Source organism: Hipposideros armiger, unplaced genomic scaffold (assembly GCF_001890085.2).
Source record: "Hipposideros armiger isolate ML-2016 unplaced genomic scaffold, ASM189008v1 scaffold_799, whole genome shotgun sequence".
Taxonomy (NCBI): domain Eukaryota; kingdom Metazoa; phylum Chordata; class Mammalia; order Chiroptera; family Hipposideridae; genus Hipposideros; species Hipposideros armiger.
Genome location: NW_017732149.1, coordinates 107,013 through 124,090, shown reverse-complemented (window position 1 = coordinate 124,090; position 17,078 = coordinate 107,013). Strand labels below are relative to the sequence as shown.

The window sequence follows — 17,078 nt, the reverse complement described above, 5'->3', positions numbered from 1 at the left end:
AACTCCAGAATCACACTGCCTTTCCAAGGGGAGTGGGGGTGGAGGACATGGCCATCAGGGCCTAAATCGGATTTCGTAGAAGTTTGTGGGCAGGCCTTGGGCGTAGCTCTTAATCCTTTCTCCAGGAAAACATGTCTAACCTACAAAGGAACTCTGGAACCTAGGTCAAAGGTATGCTGGGAAGGAAAATCTGCGTGTATGTTTACCGGGAATAACTTCCTTTGTCTTGTTTTATTCCATACGTTCAAATCCCCTTTTCCAGGCAAGGCTGATTACAGTGCAAGTTGCAAGTTAATGTGAATCTCACTTTTTGTCCTTGCTCTCACAGGGAGTGAGCAGGTTTCAGAGCCCTGCAAAGTGTTCACGTAACCAACAAAAGGAGAGTTTTGTAGCCACACAGACCTGGGTTCGAATCAGAACCCCTAACCTTTTGCTGCAAGTGGCCTCTCTGAGGCTCACTTTTCTTACCTATCAAATGGAGATACCGTTACTTTCTTCACAAGATCGTGACGGAAAAGCAATTAATTGTGCATTTTGAAGCCACTGAAGCCCTAGACAAGTATGTTACTACTGGATCTCCACATTGGTCCTTGGTAGGGCTTCAGGAAAATAAAGAGTAGCTCCTAATCGGTAAAAGGCTGAGGCCCCTAATCTTAATCTCTCAACTGAGGTCCAGAGGGCGTTGGCTTTCAGGTCCGACAGCTGGTCTGGGCATAAGCCTGCGGGTTTGGGTGGGCGGTAGGTGCTGCACCAGGCTAAACTCCATGCTTTCCTTCAGGTCAAATGTCACAATCCACAAACCCTGGCAAGAACTAAGGAAACACAACCCTGAAATACCCTGAAGTGAAAGCCGAGACATGAGGGAGAAGGTCGGAGTGTGTTGTCAGGGGAGAAACAAACGTTAGCTCAATAGAAGAGGGAGGCAGGCGCAGGGAGGGATGCGTCTAGTGCAGGGGAGGGTCAATGGAGCGCAGGAGCTCGCCGTCCCAAGTGAAAGTGGGGCCCAAGGAAACCGGCCGCGAGAGAAATTTCGGTTCCGCCCCGCGGTTCCGGGCTTCGACTACAGTTCAGCCTGCTGACGCCCTGTGCCCCTCGCCCCGCCCCCAGAAGGTAATCAGACCGTACCATTATTTTAGGTGTGGAGATAATCGTGGGCCAGTCCTGCAGAGCGAATCGGAGTTCATTGTTAGAAAAAACACGGTTATACATATTATGGGAAGATGCTTAGTTGATGTGCTTCCCTTCTGTCGGCTCAGCTCTCTATGCTCATTGAAAAGTGGTAGGAGTCCAGCCGTACTTTCCCCCTTACTCTCCACATTTGGAACATTCCTCGGCCGTACGTAGGCGGGGAGGCGTACATAAACGTCGACGCAGGCGGCGGGGCTACTCAGTCCTCTAAGCGTCGGTGCTTCGTAGTGTTGGAATCTTGCTGCGTGTCGGCCTGTGCGCGCGTGCGCCGACATGGCTTCAAACGGTATGTAAGGGTGCGAGGCGGCGGGGGCGCGCCGACACAGGGCCTCGTTCGTGCCCAGCTGGGGTTTTGGTTTTCGGTGAGACCGGGCGGCGATCGCATAGAGGAGAGTCTTGTACCACTGTGGCGGGAAGCGGCGGGGAAGACTGGAAGGGGGAGGCCGATGTCGCCATCTTGTTTCGCTCCTCAGGCGCCTCGCGCGCGGCGGGAGGCCTTCCTTTTGCAGCCGCGTTCCGTTAGATGAGGTGTAGGAGGGACGTTTCTTGGCGATTTGAAACGTGAGACGCGGATGGAAACGTTCGGGCCCCGCAGCCTTTCCCCCCAGCTTCCCAGCCCCGCGTTGAGGCCCGCTTTGTCGCAGTGCTGCATCCGGGCACTCGGCGAGCGCACGCGCTCTGTTGGCCCCTCCCCCTTTCTTGTGGCGCGAATTCCCCACCTCCCGCCTCGAGCTGGTCTGCTTTTTGTTGCGAGACCCTCGGCTGGAGACTCGGTGGAGCGCGTCCGGCGTGGGCCCCGCCCCCCGGGGGGGGTCCCTCGGGAAGGGGCGGGAACGCCCTTTCCCGCCTCCGGTGCCACGCGGCCGGGGGCGGTGGCGCCGGGGCTGCGCGCCCGCTTCACGGAAGGAGGGGTTCCTGGAGGTCATCCAAGGGAAATGGGGAGCGGGCCCCAGCGTTTTCCCGCCTAAATTTTTCTCTTTCCGAGGTGGGAACCAAAGGGCGCGGCCACACCCTCTACTGGTCCTTGTGCGCTTCCCTGCAGGGGAAGCGCCTCGTTGACTGCACCGTGGGGAGGGGTGGATCTGGCTAGTGCGTCTTCATGGTGGCGTTTTAAGAGCGTTTTCGCTGCCTTTGGTTGTCTTGGGGAAGGAAGGTAAGATGAGAAAATGGATTCAGTGGGAGCCATAGGCCTGGGGACTTGAGTGCGGGAAATTCGCCCGCCTCCTGAGGCGAGCGCTTGGAGGATGAGCTCTGGTTCTCGTCACCTGCTTATCTAGCTTTTCACTAAAACTCCACTTTTCAGTCTACAAGATTGGGCAAAGCCTGAAAGAAGGGCCTCTTTGGAGACGTTCTTGTTCGGTGGTTGGAGAGGAGAGAGGCCGCACCCCGAGCAATGTTGCTCCCTGCGTGAATTAAAACTCATCCCACTTCAGTAGCTCTGACTTGGAGCTTGCTGCTTGACTCTTAGCGATACCATCCTCATAGAGCCGTTAGGAAAACAAGATGTGTGGAAGTTTGTGCGGTTCCCCATAGCAGTTGATTGTGCAGATCCGAAATTGTGGCTGTCGACGAAGACTCTGTGTTGTCAATAGTTTTGGCCTCCTAGTCTTTTGTAGACATTTGCTTTTTCTTGTTTTGTGCTCTACTCTCTCAGGCATAGCTGAAGATGATGTAATTGTATTTTTCTTTTGCAGACTATACGCAACAAGCAACCCAAAGGTGAGTGTACTTTCTGGGCTTCAAGAGTTTGTAGAGGGCAAGGGTTGCTAAGGTAGTTTTTCCTGATTGCAGCGGTTTTCTTTCCTCTAGCTATGGGGCCTACCCCACCCAACCTGGACAGGGCTATTCCCAGCAGAGCAATCAGCCCTATGGACAGCAGAGTTACAGTGGTTACAGCCAGTCAGCGGACACTTCCAGCTACGGCCAGAGCAGCTATGGCTCCTATGGGCAGACCCAAAACAGTGAGTCTCTTTCAGTGGGTCACCCCGCCTCTTCCTGCTCTTTCTGAATGTTGCTTTTCTTAAATCTAAGCTGAAGTGTTGAAAGTGTCACATGTTTGTCCCTCATCCAGTCTATAATCCTTAAAACTCTTTGGCATCTGAGTTCAAACAAAACACTTACTGGCTTGTTACTCTGTTTCCTTTTATTTTTGGCTTTTTACTTTTCTATTTATGTTGCATGAAGATGAAATGTGGGAAAAGTATTCACTAAAGGGAGAGCGGTTCAGGCTTTTAACACTTAACAGGGAGAACATGATTTGCCTAAAGGTATGTTTGAAGTCAAGACTATTGTCATATGCTACCTAGAGAGGTGGAGTTTGCCCTGAGGTCCTGCAGTGTAAAGAATGTGGGTTGTCCTATTTTATACTGCACGGACGAGCAGGTTAAAGTGCTGTTACTGAATAGGGTCTCTGGGACTGTGGTTAGTGGTGGTCTTGGAGACTGGCTTTGGGATGAGTGGGTAGAGATTGGAATTCTGAAGTTGGTAGAAATTGGAACTAGCCTTAGTATAGAAGAGAAGGGTAACGTCTTTGGCTATGAGTTGCAAGATATCTAAACAGGTTCTAAGAGGCCAACTTTTTAAATATAGCATTAGGTAGTATGTGATGTTTATTTTTTCAATTCATTCTGTGCCTTTCTCTCTCTGTAGCTTTTGTGACTTCCTTTCTCTTTCCTTGTAGCAGCCTATAACACTCAGTCAGCTCCCCAGGGATATGGCTCAGCAAGTGGCTATGGCAGTGGCCAGAGTTCTCAGTCGTCTTACGGGCAGCAGTCTTCCTACCCTGGCTATGGCCAGCAGGCACCTCCTAGCAGCACGTCGGGAAGGTAAGGCGTTGTAGTGGGGAGGCCGGAAAGATGAGGGCTGAATTGATGATAAGGATCACTTAGGGGTAATGGGGGTGTCTGTCTTGGGGTCAGAGTTCAGAGAATGGGATGCACAAAAGCGAAAGCAAGTTGTGGACATGCTAGCATTGTTCTTTTTCCTTTTCCTTAGTTACGGTAGCGGTTCTCAGAGCAGCAACTATGGGCAGCCCCAGAGTGGAGGCTATGGTCCCCAATCTGGCTATGGTGGCCAACAGCAAGGCTATGGACAGCAGCCAAGCTCCTATAATCCTCCTCAGGGTTACGGACAGCAGAACCAGTACAACAGCAGCAGCGGAGGGGGCGGTGGAGGCGGGGGAGGTGAGCAGGTGTCTTCCGTTTTGTCTCCTACCTGTTTTCTGGAAGGATTTGTGTTCTGCTTGGCTCTTAGTCTAAAAGACTTCTTAAAAATCAATTTTCTTGTTTCTTAGCCATCCTTTTATTTCTATTCATTTATCCCCTGATGCTGTTGAACTGTTATATACCATATCAGTTTTCTCTTAAAGTATCTTTTCTTCTTTGACAGGGAACTATGGCCAAGATCAGTCCCCCATGAGCGGTGGCGGCAGTGGCGGCGGTTATGGCAGTCAGGACCAGAGTGGTGGTGGCGGTGGCTACGGGGGAGGCCAGCAGGACCGAGGGGGCCGCGGCCGGGGCGGTGGTGGCGGTTACAACCGCAGCAGTGGTGGCTATGAACCCAGAGGCCGTGGAGGTGGCCGTGGAGGCAGAGGCGGCATGGGGTAGGTGTTTAGTGAGCCAGGGAGTACCACAGTGGTGGGTGGCGGGTTGCATGCCTCTCCTTTGAAGCCCAGTCTCTTACTTAGTGCATGGGTAGTCTTATTCTAGGGATTTGTGAGGGCTTTCACTGGGGGGCATTTACTGTTTCTTCCAACATCCCCATTTTATTTTTGTGAGAACTTGGGAGCCTGAACTCCCACCCAATCCTGACACATTTTCAAAGGAAAAGGAAAAATATATGGGTATGTATGGACTGGAGTCATTGATATTCTAGGCAAGAAACATGGAAGTAAGGGCTTGTTTCTCTGCAAGGGAAACGGATGGTCCCACTCCTGTTAGTAAGGAAACCTGTTACCTTGTATTCCCATGTGTCCTCGAGGGAGTTGTTAACAGTTAACTTTACTTGAGCTTCCAGGAATTGGCTACTCTTCCCGTATTCTGTAGTCTTTTGCATCCACAAGCTTGATTTGCAGTAATTTGACTGACAATGATGATTTTTGCCTATGACTCGGTTTGTGGGGCTGTCTGAATTGTGCAGACCTTCTGGACAAACTGGTTGACAGTGGTGCCTCACCTATCTGCTCCACTGTCCCCCTTCCCCTGGCTACTTGTCCAACTGGACCTTCCTTTCTCCCCTGCTGTATTTGATTTGAAGTAACACCTTAGATTTGATGTTAAAGTATTTGTCAAATCTGTTGGTAAATATGACCTGAAGGGCCATACTCTTGTCTCCCTTGGAGAGGGGAGGAATGTCAGTGTGTTACTCCTTTTTTGGAGAAAGTAGGTTGTTAAAATGAAATATACATATATATGTATATATTTATATATATAAAACGTGTGTGTGTGTGTGTGTGTGTGTGTATACACACACACACATATGTATATGTGGTAAGTATTCAGAGGTGGGTGGGGGCAATCTCAAAAACCATACAAAAATGAGGAAACTCTGTTGTGTGCGTGTGTTTAATGCAAAACTTTAAAAAGAAAAACAACTGTTATGTGACTGTTAACTTGCTCTGCATTTTATGTGCCACAGGTATGAAAGGTGACATTGCAAAATACTCGGCTCTTCTCGCAGTGTAGAAGGGGTGACCCCGGGGGCCGGGGGAGATCAAAAACAGCTCAGTAGTTAGGATAGGGTTTAGCCAAGTTTGTCTCGCTTTAAGGGGGAGTTGCCTTTGGTTTTGACTTTTTATGCACAATAGAGTTGGGTCTGCTTGCTGCTTTCAAAGCAAAAACCACAAATGTGTTCAGGGCTACCCCAGCCTGGTGTGAAATGTCTACTGGGTGAATTGGGTAGTTTATAAACCAACTGCTGGGTTGTCAACCACATGCAGCAAGAGGAAAAAAACACCTACGTTGGAAGAAGCACCAAGGAAAATGGGTCATTTTTTTTTTCTAGAGGAAATAGATATATACTCTTTTAAAGCAAAACTCTTAAAAACTGTGTCTGAGAAATTGCACACGTGTGTGTGACATGCTCAAAGGTCAGACAAGGGGTGGTCAGGAAGAGGAATGTATCATAGTAGCCACTTGCATCTTTTTCCCAAAACACATACCCTTGTTTGGGGAATACTAAACAAACAAACAAAAAACCGCCCTTTTGTAGCTGTTGGAAGCTTCATGTCCTTTCTTCTAACTTGTCTTCTCCAGCGGAAGTGACCGTGGTGGCTTCAATAAATTTGGTGGTAAGTGAACAGAGTTTCCAAAATTCCCAACTCCCAGCAATGCTTTGTCTGATTGTTCATTTGCAGATGTCTTAGCGTGTTTTAAGTGTCAAAGGTTTGAAGTGTCCAGAACCACCTCCAGAAAGGGGTGGGGTAGAATTCCACCTGCTGCCAGGTGCGTGCTGACCTGGAGGCAGGCCAGGGGAGACTCAGCCATGGTCTTGTACCCAATTGGTTTGACCCAGGGTCATAAGCGGTGTTTAGTAGGCCTGAGAGGCACACCTGGTCCTTAGTGGGCACCATTATGAAAAACGAGCGTGTGCTAGAACACAGACCAACTTGGCTTTAGGTCCTTTTGGTCAAGTGTGTTCAGGGCGTGTGTGTGTGTGTGTGTGTGTGTGTGTGTGTGTGTGTGTGTGTGTGTGTGTGTGTGTGTGTGTGTGTGTGTGTGTGTGTGTACACACGTATGTACGTACGTGTGTGTACGTCAGCCTCCAAATATTTGAATTCTGGAAGAGGGATGTGAAATCCTACCCCGCCCTGAGGATGGTGATGTTGGTATATTTATATGTTAAATACTGAATGGTGTCAATTCAATTCCACATGCACGTACTTAGGTGGGTACATAGGCACTAGCTGTGGGAAGGAAGGTGTGCACTACAAGAACGCTTGGGAGCATGCGGCTCATGGGAAATAACCAGGTCTTAAAACGGCACACACTGGAGTCATGGAAAATGGCCAATTTGAGAAGTCTCCCAGTAAGCTGGAACTTTACTGGTTTGGTTAACTAACAAAAGGTTTTGATTTGTCTCACCATTTAAAGCCAGAGGCCCGGTTCATGATGTAGGTGCATTTAATGTGGGTACGATATTTCTATATGGTGAATTCAGAGAAACGTTGGTCAAAGATGGTCTCTGGAAAAAACAATAGAGGCTGCATTATGGAAATAAGATTTCTGGTCTGTTCCCTGGGACGTGCTTTAAAAATACAATAGCTGTTATGTATGTTTTTCTATTGTCATGTGGTTTTGGGGAAACAACATGGTTTTAAGAATGGTTTCTAAAGATGAAATTAAAAATTGTTCCACAAGGGATAATCTGAATCTTTGGTGTTAAAGTTTGGAGAAACTGGATGGATGCATATCACATTGCTGGTGGTGAGCCCATTTCTCTCTGGGTGAGAGACCAGGGCCAAGCTATGAGTTGGTTTGTTAACTTCAATGGGTTTCCCTCCTGGCCCCCCCCCCCCATCAGTGCTGAGCACATTTCCCAGTCTGAGCTGGGGTAGGCAGCATTTTCTGAAGTGTGGAGTTGTCCCTGTGGGGACTAAAGTTACATACAGATCTTAAGAAACGGCCTGTGTCTTCCCCAGCCATGCCTAGGATTCTCTGGGCAGGCAGCCCAGGACAGGGTTTGAAGTGAGGCTGTGAGCACTTAATGACATTTTGAGTTTGGATTTGGTGTTAATTTTTTTTCTTTGTCTATCTGTTGACTAACAGCTTCTTTTTCCCTGTTTTTTTTTTTTGTTTTTTTGTTTTTGTTTTTCTGTCCTTCATGTCACTTAAGGCCCTCGGGACCAAGGATCACGCCATGACCCTGGTGAGTCCACAGGCATGAAAACATGGCTAAAACGCCATCAGGACTTCTGGATGCTCTTTGAAAGTTAGAGGAATCTGAAAAAGCAGAGTTGGAGAAGGATATGAAGGGAAGAGAGTTGAGGTGTAGCTGTAGTTAGTAATGATTTATAAATGAGCATCTATCAGAAACAACTGATAAATTATCTCTTCCCAGTCATGTTGAAAGCTTACTGTCAGGCATTTCTTAAAGTTAGGTTAAGAGTCACTGACTCTTTTCCCTTTGTTCTCCCTCTTCTGATTCACATTTCCTTTTGCGTTCCGTTGCATGAGCAGAGCAGGACAATTCCGACAACAACACCATTTTTGTGCAAGGCCTGGGCGAGAATGTTACCATCGAGTCTGTGGCTGACTACTTCAAGCAGATCGGCATTATTAAGGTATTGGAGAGCATAGGGGGTGCCTATCTGTATAGGCTTTTGGATCTCAGACATTAGTGAGAGTAAAAGGCAGTGGCTGTTAGCTTTATTGGTTGAGTAGAGAACATCAGCTAAAGGAGATGGCAGAACCCAAAAAGGCATAATTGATGAAAAAAAAAAAGTACCCTAATGTTTAGCTTGTCATCTACGACCTTTATTTTTGTCTTCTAATGTGATGTGAGAGACAGTGTCATTGGTTTTCATTCATTCCGTGTGAGGAGGGAAGTGGACTTTGGGAAGAGGAGCTGAGGGGTGGCCATGACAAGCCTCCAGTCCTGGAGGACGATGGGAGGTGTGTGGGACTGCATATCCTGGAAGCCTGATGTCACCTTGTGTTGCTTTCCCCAGACGAACAAGAAGACGGGACAGCCCATGATTAATCTGTACACAGACAGGGAGACGGGCAAGCTGAAGGGAGAGGCAACGGTGTCGTTTGATGACCCACCTTCAGCTAAAGCGGCTATTGATTGGTTTGACGGTACGTGTGGGGGCTGCTGGGCCGGGGGAGGACACACAAGCCTTGGGAGATGGGCTGAGTGCCAGCACTTCCTGGACCTGCTGCTCCAGTGGTCTTCAGTTTTGATTACATCTCATTAGATTGTAAAACTTCCAAGAAGGCAGTTCTACCCTGTTGACTGTACCAGGTGTGCTTTTGGACCCATGGGTCTTGATGAAGTTTCCTCTTCACATCGCCTTTATTTCTGTAGGTAAAGAATTCTCTGGGAATCCTATTAAGGTTTCATTTGCTACTCGGCGAGCAGATTTCAACCGGGGTGGCGGCAATGGGCGTGGAGGCCGAGGGCGTGGAGGTGAGCTGTCCTGATGCCACTAGGGGAGTGATGGGCAGGTGGGAGGATGGCGGGGCTTGTATGGAGGAGGAGGTGGGAGTGACCAAACTGGGACACGGATCAGATGCACGCTTGTCTCTGCACCAGGACCCATGGGCCGTGGAGGCTACGGCGGAGGTGGTGGCGGTGGCGGTGGCCGGGGTGGGTTCCCCAGTGGCGGCGGCGGTGGCGGGGGACAGCAGCGAGCCGGCGACTGGAAGTGCCCCAACCCGTGAGTGAGGTGGTGGGGGAGCCTTGTGTTTGTGTCTGCTCACATGTGAGCCTTCTGATGTATGGTGGAGGTGTGTGTTTTCCAAGCTAATAAGTGTCAAGGCCACACTGATGGGACAGGTGGCCGAGAACTTCTGGGTAAAGTCACTGGTGGGAGGTATTTGATGAGTTTGCAGTTTTCGTTGTGGTTCTGCTCCTGAGAAGCCGGAGGCCTCAGGCCTCAGTTTCTTGGTGTGTCTGTGACGTCACTGGGTTCTGTTCCTAATTTTAGCCCACTCCTCCAGACTAATGGTTTTGCTTTTCCTTAGTACATGTGAGAACATGAACTTCTCTTGGAGGAATGAATGCAACCAATGTAAGGCCCCTAAACCAGACGGCCCTGGAGGGGGTCCAGGAGGCTCTCACATGGGTAAGGAAGAGGCAGAGCTGGGGTGAGGGTTTGGGATCAACAAGCCCTTAATTTTAAGTGGGGAGGCTCAAAGAAAGGTGGAAGGGACTTTGGGGTGTGACACATGTTTCTTTTGTCCTAGGGGGCAGCTATGGAGATGATCGTCGTGGTAGCAGAGGCGGCTATGATCGGGGAGGCTACCGAGGCCGAGGCGGGGACCGTGGGGGCTTCAGAGGGGGCCGGGGTGGTGGGGACAGAGGTGGTTTTGGCCCTGGCAAGATGGACTCCAGGTAAGTAAGACTCGAAACTAATTGAACAGAGGTCATGGGATAGCACGGTTTTGTTGAGAAGTGGCTTCATTTTGAGGGCTAGATTGGAAAGCTGGGAGAACGCCATAGTGGGCAGGAAGGAGGGAAGGAAACAGATCTGTGGATTCACTTGTTTACACCTACAGAGATGAGACCAACCAGTCTTGGGCTAGGATTTGGGGGTGGGGGATGGAGAGGCTGGCAACTGGGACCTTAATGGATGTTTTTTCTTGCAGGGGTGACCACAGGCAGGACCGCAGGGAGAGGCCCTATTAGCCACCTCTGGCGGTTCTGGAACAGCTTTTCTTCTAGACCCAGTGTTACCCCCATTGTTTTGTAACCTTCCAACTCCTGATCACCCACGGGGGTTTTTTGTGTGGACTATGTAATTGTAACCATCTCTGGATCCCATTAAAAACAATCGTTTTAGTTACATTTTCTTCCTCTTCCCCTCTTCAGAGGATTGATTAGGAGTGTGGGGAGTTTTCCTTTTTCGGATCATCCTCCAAGGCACGAACTCGAATAAAGTGTTTGATACTTGGTCCAGGGGAGAAAGGGTGAAGCAGTGTCCTTGAAAGTAGAGATGACGTTTTTCATCGCAAAAGTTTGGGTGTGTGAAGGGGGTCAACGAAGAGCATGTGTGGTGTCATGAGCGTTGCTCCAAATTTTCCAACTCGGAGTTTTTCTTTTGCCACATGTATTTACACGCTGGTCTTAAAATGAGTTTAGTGTTTACAGCAGCCTCATCCTCCTGAAGTGCTCTTGGCTCTTCTGACATTCTCAGGGTGGGGCTCAAACAAATCAGGTTTGTCTTTGGGTCAGACAGTGTTCAGATTTGACCATGTGGCCAACCCACTGGGCCTTCCGCAGGAAGGAAAGGAACAGCATCTGCTCACTACAGAGTTTTACAGGCAGGAAGTGAAGTGTGGGTTAGGTGGCTCGGATCAAAACTGTAGAGCTGGGATCCTGTCCCTCACGTTCTGACCTCATTTTTACTCCGAAATCATTGTTCTAAAGGGAACAAACTAATTTCCCAGACATTTACTTAGGCCTTATGATGCTAAATTGGAAGGAAGAGGCCTGGGAACAAGGAGATGGAAAGTGGGGTGGGGGGAAAGTTAGCTGGGACAGGATGGTAGAGGTATTTTGTATTTCAAGGTGAGTGACCCTGCACCCCAGTTATGGAGGTGTAGGGCTTGGGCAGAGTTGCTGTAGGGAGACAGTGGTTTACCTGGGTCTCATCCTGCCTGTTCCCAGAGAGCTGTGGTCACAGCTGTTTGGAGGTTTTACGCTTGAGTGGTCAGCTTTAGTGGTTGGGGATGGAAAGTGCTCTTTTTTCAAGGTGGGGGATGTGGGGCTAGTGAGTGCAATCTCATCATAGTGCCTGTCAGCCTTACAAGAAGCTTCCTGACCCCCAGAGACCCTTTTTGTTTCCCAAGTCTGGAGTTTAGAAAATGTGCCCGTGCAATCACTCGTTGAGCGTGAATCTTAGTTACGCTGAGCTGAACATCAGCCAACAGCAAAAAATACTTTGCTGGCAGAAGCGGAGCTTGCATGCCTGGGCGCCCTGGTTGGAAGTGCTTTCCTCTTGATTATCAGGTTTGCTGTAGGTTTTTTTTTTAGAGAAATGATTCATCCTCAAGTCGTGACTTCGGACAGGGAGGCTGTGGCTTTGAAGGGATAGCTGCTTGACCCTCCCTACTGAATGGAGTACCCGGGAACCAAGTAGGCTGACAGTGGCCTGTTCTCCCAGGCAACGCTTTGCATTGGCATATTGAACTTGGTCCGGTCCGGTCCGGTCCGCGTGAGAAACTCTCAGAGCCAAGGATGTAGCAGCAGTTTTCTGGTGTGGTTCAGGCTGCTGTTTTTGGCTTTCGTAAGTGTTCGGTTTGAATGGCCTGATTCATGTCTTGTGAGCAGCTCGTTTCCGCCTTACCTAGTAGCAGTCTGGTGTTACGGTTCGGTTGTAACCGCCTGGGCTCTGCTCTGCTGCTCGGGGTGAAGGAGACAAGCTCCTTGTGAGACCTGATTACTGACTGGGACTGTTGGTATTAAGTTCCGTCCTTGAATGGGCTTCAGTGATGTTGGCTAGCCCTTAAATAAAAGGAAGTAGGGTCTCAGGGGTCTTGATTAATGGGTAGGTCCAGTTTTAGGGGCCTTTCTAGAATGGATGAAGACAAATAGCAGAGGAAATGTTGGTTCTGAGGAGTCGGTTCTGCTGCCACCTCATTGGTGAGAAAGTAAGAGTGAGGTCCTTGAGGTTTGGCTTGGCTCTTCACTGCAGTCCCTTGGAGCAGCCAGGCCAGTAGTAATAGCCAGTCATGGTGCTCTGATTGGTGAGGATTTTAGACTAGGCTTGTGTTCTAACGAATATGTTATTGACTGAATTATTGACAGCAGTCTACAGTCTTCAAGCACTAGGTGCCTGGCTTTTTTAAAATGAGGATTGGGACGGGCTAAGTAGAAGTGAGGAGGGTAGCTTGTGGGTCGGGGGAGGTCTGCTGCAGGTCTGCTTGCTGCTGCCTCCTTTGATTTCAGCCTTTTTAGCTTTTTCACGTCACATGCTGATCCTGCCTGGGTTTCATTTCAATACCTTGCATGTTGGGCTGAGGTTAAGTCACTGATGGATAGATTGGCCAGGAGTTAAGGCATAGGGTCTAGTCCCTATGAGACTGAACACATCTTAATCTAGGCATGTTTCTTCCCACTTGCAGTCTCCTGATGATCCACCATGGGTTTTGTAACCAGAACTCACTTCCTCTAGTCAGTAAGAGGCTCAACTCAGCGTAAGGTGTGGGGTCTCATCTGCAACCAGTCCTTCCAGAACTCAGGCTCCCTTTCCTACCTTGGGGCCCTGAGTACTTAGAAAGCCTCTTCCTTTCATTTTTTAACCTTTTTTTTTTTTTTAAATAGAAGTTTTGTTCCTTAAGTCTCTCCTTTTTTCTTTTTTTTTAAAGATTTTATTGAGGAAGGAGAACCAGCCCATTTGTTGTCCTCCAGTCTTAGTTGTGGAGGGCGCATCTAGTACAGTCGCCATACGGCTACCCGTTGGCATCTTGCAGCCGCTCAGCTCAGTGCCGTGTTCAATCTTAGTTGCTGGTGGGTGTGGCCCACCATCCCATGCGGCAGCCTTGTTAGCAAGTGCTCTCAACCAGCTGAGCCATCCGGCCACCTGTTGGCAGCTCAGTGGCAGCTCAGCTCGGGCACAGCCCTCTGGCCCATGTGGGAATCGAACTGGCGACCCTTTTGCACAGCTCGTGCTCTTAACTACTGAGCCACTTGGCCAGCCCCACTTTTTAACTTTTTATTTTGAATTTATTTTCTTAAATTTTATTGGGGCACTGTTTTTCCAGGACCCATCAGCTCCAAGTCAAGTAGTTTCGATCTAGTGGAGGGCACAGCTCCTTGGCCCATGGATTCAAACTAGCAACCTGTGCTCTAACCACTTGAACAAACAGGCCACCCTGAAATAATTTTATTTTTAAGGTTTTTAATTAAAACATAGTCAACATACAATACAGAGGTTGCAAAAAAATGTATACACATTTTAAGAAAGGAAAAAACTATATACCGACAGCAAAAGATGAATACAAGTCATATTTTACTTCTGCAATTACAAGAGGTGCTCAAAGTGGTTACCTTCAGCTTTCAGACACTTCGGAGTATGGTGAACTGCTTTGGCAACATTGACCAAAGTATTAACATATCTTAAAATGTGTACTTTTTTTGGGCACCCCCCCGCATGCATTAGTTTCAGGTGTGAATCCCAATTTATCAAAACTATACATCGTTATTTCCATATTGATTACATTCCCTATCCTTTGCTTTACAGCCTCATGACTCTTATAATTACCAATGTGTATTTCTCAATCCCCCTATTTCACCCTGCCTCCATACCCCCTCCCATCTATCACCCCAATAGATCTAGTGCCCACCAGACACCATATATAGTTACTACAATATTGACTAGATTCATTGTTATACCCCACATCTCTGATTACTGTGAAACAACCAATTTGTCTTAATTCCTTGCCCTTGTTCACACACCCCTAACCCCTCTTCTATATGGCAGCCATCAAAATGTTCTCTGAGTGTTTTATTTTCTTTAGATTCTACTTACAAGTGAAATCATGTCATTGTCTTTCGCTGTCTTAACTACACAGCTCAATACCCTCTAGATTCATCCATGTTGCAGATACAAGATTTCATTCTATTTTATGGCTGAGTAATATTCCATTGTATGTACCACATGTTTATCCATTCCTTCTTTGATGGACACCCAGGCTGCCTCTATGTCTTGGCCATTGTAAACAAGGCTGCAATTAACATATGGATGCACATGTCTCTGGGTTTTTCAGATAAATACCCAGAAGTGGGATTACTGGGTCCCTTTTTGTGTTTTGTTATAGCTTTTGTTAAAAGTCTTACTTTGTCTGGTATATAAGTATTGCTACACCAGCTCTTTTGTTTCCATTTTCATGAAATATTTTTTCCCATCTCTTTTCAGTCAGTCTCAGTCTGAAGTGAGTGTCTTCTAGGCAGCACATGTAAGGGTCTTGTTTTCTTATCCAGCCATGATATCTCTTGATTGGAACATTTAGTCCATTTACATTTAAAGTAATTGTTGACAGCTTCGTAGTTATTGCCATTTTATTCATATTTTTTATCTTAAGTCCCTCAAACATTTCTTAAAATACTGGCTTGGTGGTGATGAACTCCTTTAGCTTTTTCTTATTTGGGAAGCTCCTTATCTGTCCTTCGATTCTAAGTGATAGCTTTGCTGGGTAGAGCAATCTTGGTTGTAGATCCTTGCTTTTCATAACTGAATATTTCCTGCCAATCTCTTTTGGCCTGCAAAGTTTCTGTTGAGAAATCAGCTCATAGTCTCATGGGGGCTCCCTTGTAGATAACTGCTTTTCTCTTGCTGCTTTGAAGAGTCTTTCTTTGTCTTGAACCTTTGGCATTTTTATTATATGTCTGTGTGGACCTGTTTGGGTTCATCTTGTTGGGATTCTGTGCTTCCTGGGCTTGTATGTCTATTTCTTTAACCAGGTTAAGGAAGTTTTCTGTCATTTCAAATAGGTTCTCAATCCCTTGTTCTGTCTTCTCCTTCTGGTACCCCTATGATGCAAACGTTGCTTGATGTTGTCTAAGAGCCCCTTAAGTTGTCCTCATTTTTTTGGATTCTTTTTGCTGTTCTGATTGGGTGTTTTCTACCATCTTACCTTCTAAATTGCTGATCTGATTCTCTGCTCCGTCTAATCTGTTGATGCCCTGTAATGTAGTCTTCATTTCTGTTACTCTTTATTTCTGACTGGTTCTTGATGTTTTCAGTCTCCCATTTTTATGTTGCCTATCTCTTTGTTGAAGTTCTCCCTTAGATGATGGAGCATCCTTATAACCAGTGTTTTGAACTCTGTGATAGATCGCTTATCTCCGTTTTACTTCATTCTTTTTCTGGAGCTTTGTTCTGTTCTTTCATTTGGGACATGTTTCTTTGTCTCCCCATTTTGGCTCCTCTCTGTGTTTGTTTCTATGTATTAGGTAGAGCTGCTATATCTTCCAGTTTAGTTTTATTTTTAAAGATTTTAAAGATTTTTATTGGTGAATGGGAACAGCGCTGGGGAACTGGGGATAGGGGAACAGACAAGTTGCTGTCCTTTTGTTCTTCAGTCTAGTTGTGGAGGACGTTGCTTCACTGGCCCAAGTTGGCACCATCATTATGCTCTTACCGGGTGAGGCAGATCAGTCGCCGGCTTCTGGACGGCCGCTCACGGCGGCTGCTGGCCACTCACGCTGCCTGCTGGCTACACACAGTAGCCCATGGCAACCTACTGCAGCAGGGGCTGCAGCCTACGCCGTGGCTGGCGACTCACGGCAGCACAGCTCCAGGTTGAGCTGTTGTTCAGCATCTTAGCTGTAGAGGGCAGTGTCACGCCCTCATATGTGGGATCAGAACCAGGGCCCTCTGGCGTCCCAAGCCAGCTCTTAACCAATGCGCCACTCGGCCGGCCCTATCTTCCAGTTTTAATAGAATAGCCTTATGTAGTTGGTGTGCTGTGGGGCTCAGTGGTGCAGTCTTTCTGGTCACCTGAGCCACGCACTTCAGGTGTGTCCCTTGTGAGTCGTGTTTACCCTCCTGTTGTAGTTGAGAGCTGATTGCTGTTTGCTCACCAGTGGGAGGGATTGACCCTCGGGCTCATTGGTTGTGAGGACTGGCTGTGATACAGTGGAGAAGCTGTGTAGGGGCTGACCCTACAGAGCAGGATCTGCCTCAGCAGGACTCTTGTGCCTGCCCAATCTGCCCCTTGGGTGTCTTGTCCTTGGATGCAGCTGGGAGATGCTCCAGCTCGTTCTGAAGCTGGCCACCTGCTGCAGGTCAAGTTCAGCTGCAGCCCATGCCCCACCCAGGGCCACCTGATAGGAGCCACAAAATAATCCACAGATGGCCACTGCCTGTGTTGTGTTTGGAAATTCCTCAAGAGGCCAAGCCATGAACCAAGGCTAGTGCTGGGCGTAGGGCTGCTCAGCCAGAGGTACAGGACATGCTCAAGCCAGATGCTATTTGTGTGGATTCTGAAACTTAGAGACCCTAGGAAAGTCTGCAGCATGAGCCAAGCAAGGTGGTTTGTACAAAAAAGCCACTGGAAGCTGCTTGGGTGTGCTGGAAGTTGGGTGGGGCAGAGGTCTCAGAATCACCAGGATGGGGCAAATGATGGGAACTCAGGGTGTCTGCACACTGGGAAGGGGGAGGGCTGTCTGTGAGAAAGCTGTGCAATGCCCACCCCCCACCCCCCGCCCCAAGCCCATGTCCTGAA

At 48.2% G+C, this 17,078-nt stretch overlaps 1 protein-coding gene across 2 annotated transcripts; it reads left to right on the top strand.

Moving 5' to 3' along the window:
* Positions 1-1,367: 1,367 nt before the first annotated feature.
* On the top strand, positions 1,368-10,695 carry FUS (FUS RNA binding protein). 2 transcript variants are annotated; one of them, XM_019628606.1, is made up of 15 exons: positions 1,368-1,474; positions 2,883-2,907; positions 2,998-3,149; positions 3,872-4,013; positions 4,183-4,370; positions 4,576-4,789; positions 6,441-6,475; positions 8,020-8,052; positions 8,364-8,467; positions 8,855-8,984; positions 9,214-9,315; positions 9,442-9,565; positions 9,873-9,973; positions 10,095-10,242; positions 10,497-10,695. In XM_019628606.1, exons 1-15 carry the CDS (start codon positions 1,462-1,464, stop codon positions 10,534-10,536), a joined length of 1,551 nt encoding a protein of 516 aa, XP_019484151.1. In that variant the 5' UTR covers positions 1,368-1,461; the 3' UTR covers positions 10,537-10,695. The 2 variants fall into 2 exon arrangements, with proteins under 2 accessions (XP_019484151.1, XP_019484150.1); XM_019628605.1 differs by having other exon boundaries at positions 3,869-4,013.
* The last annotated feature ends 6,383 nt before the right edge of the window (positions 10,696-17,078 follow it).

What these genes read in the sequence shown, in the direction of transcription:
- FUS (XM_019628605.1), top strand. An exon ending in CTATGGGCAGACCCAAAACA is followed by an intron (nt 3,150 to 3,868) that starts GTGAGTCTCTTT and finishes CTTTCCTTGTAG; the next exon opens with CAGCCTATAACACTCAGTCA. An exon ending in TGGCTTCAATAAATTTGGTG is followed by an intron (nt 6,476 to 8,019) that starts GTAAGTGAACAG and finishes ATGTCACTTAAG; the next exon opens with GCCCTCGGGACCAAGGATCA.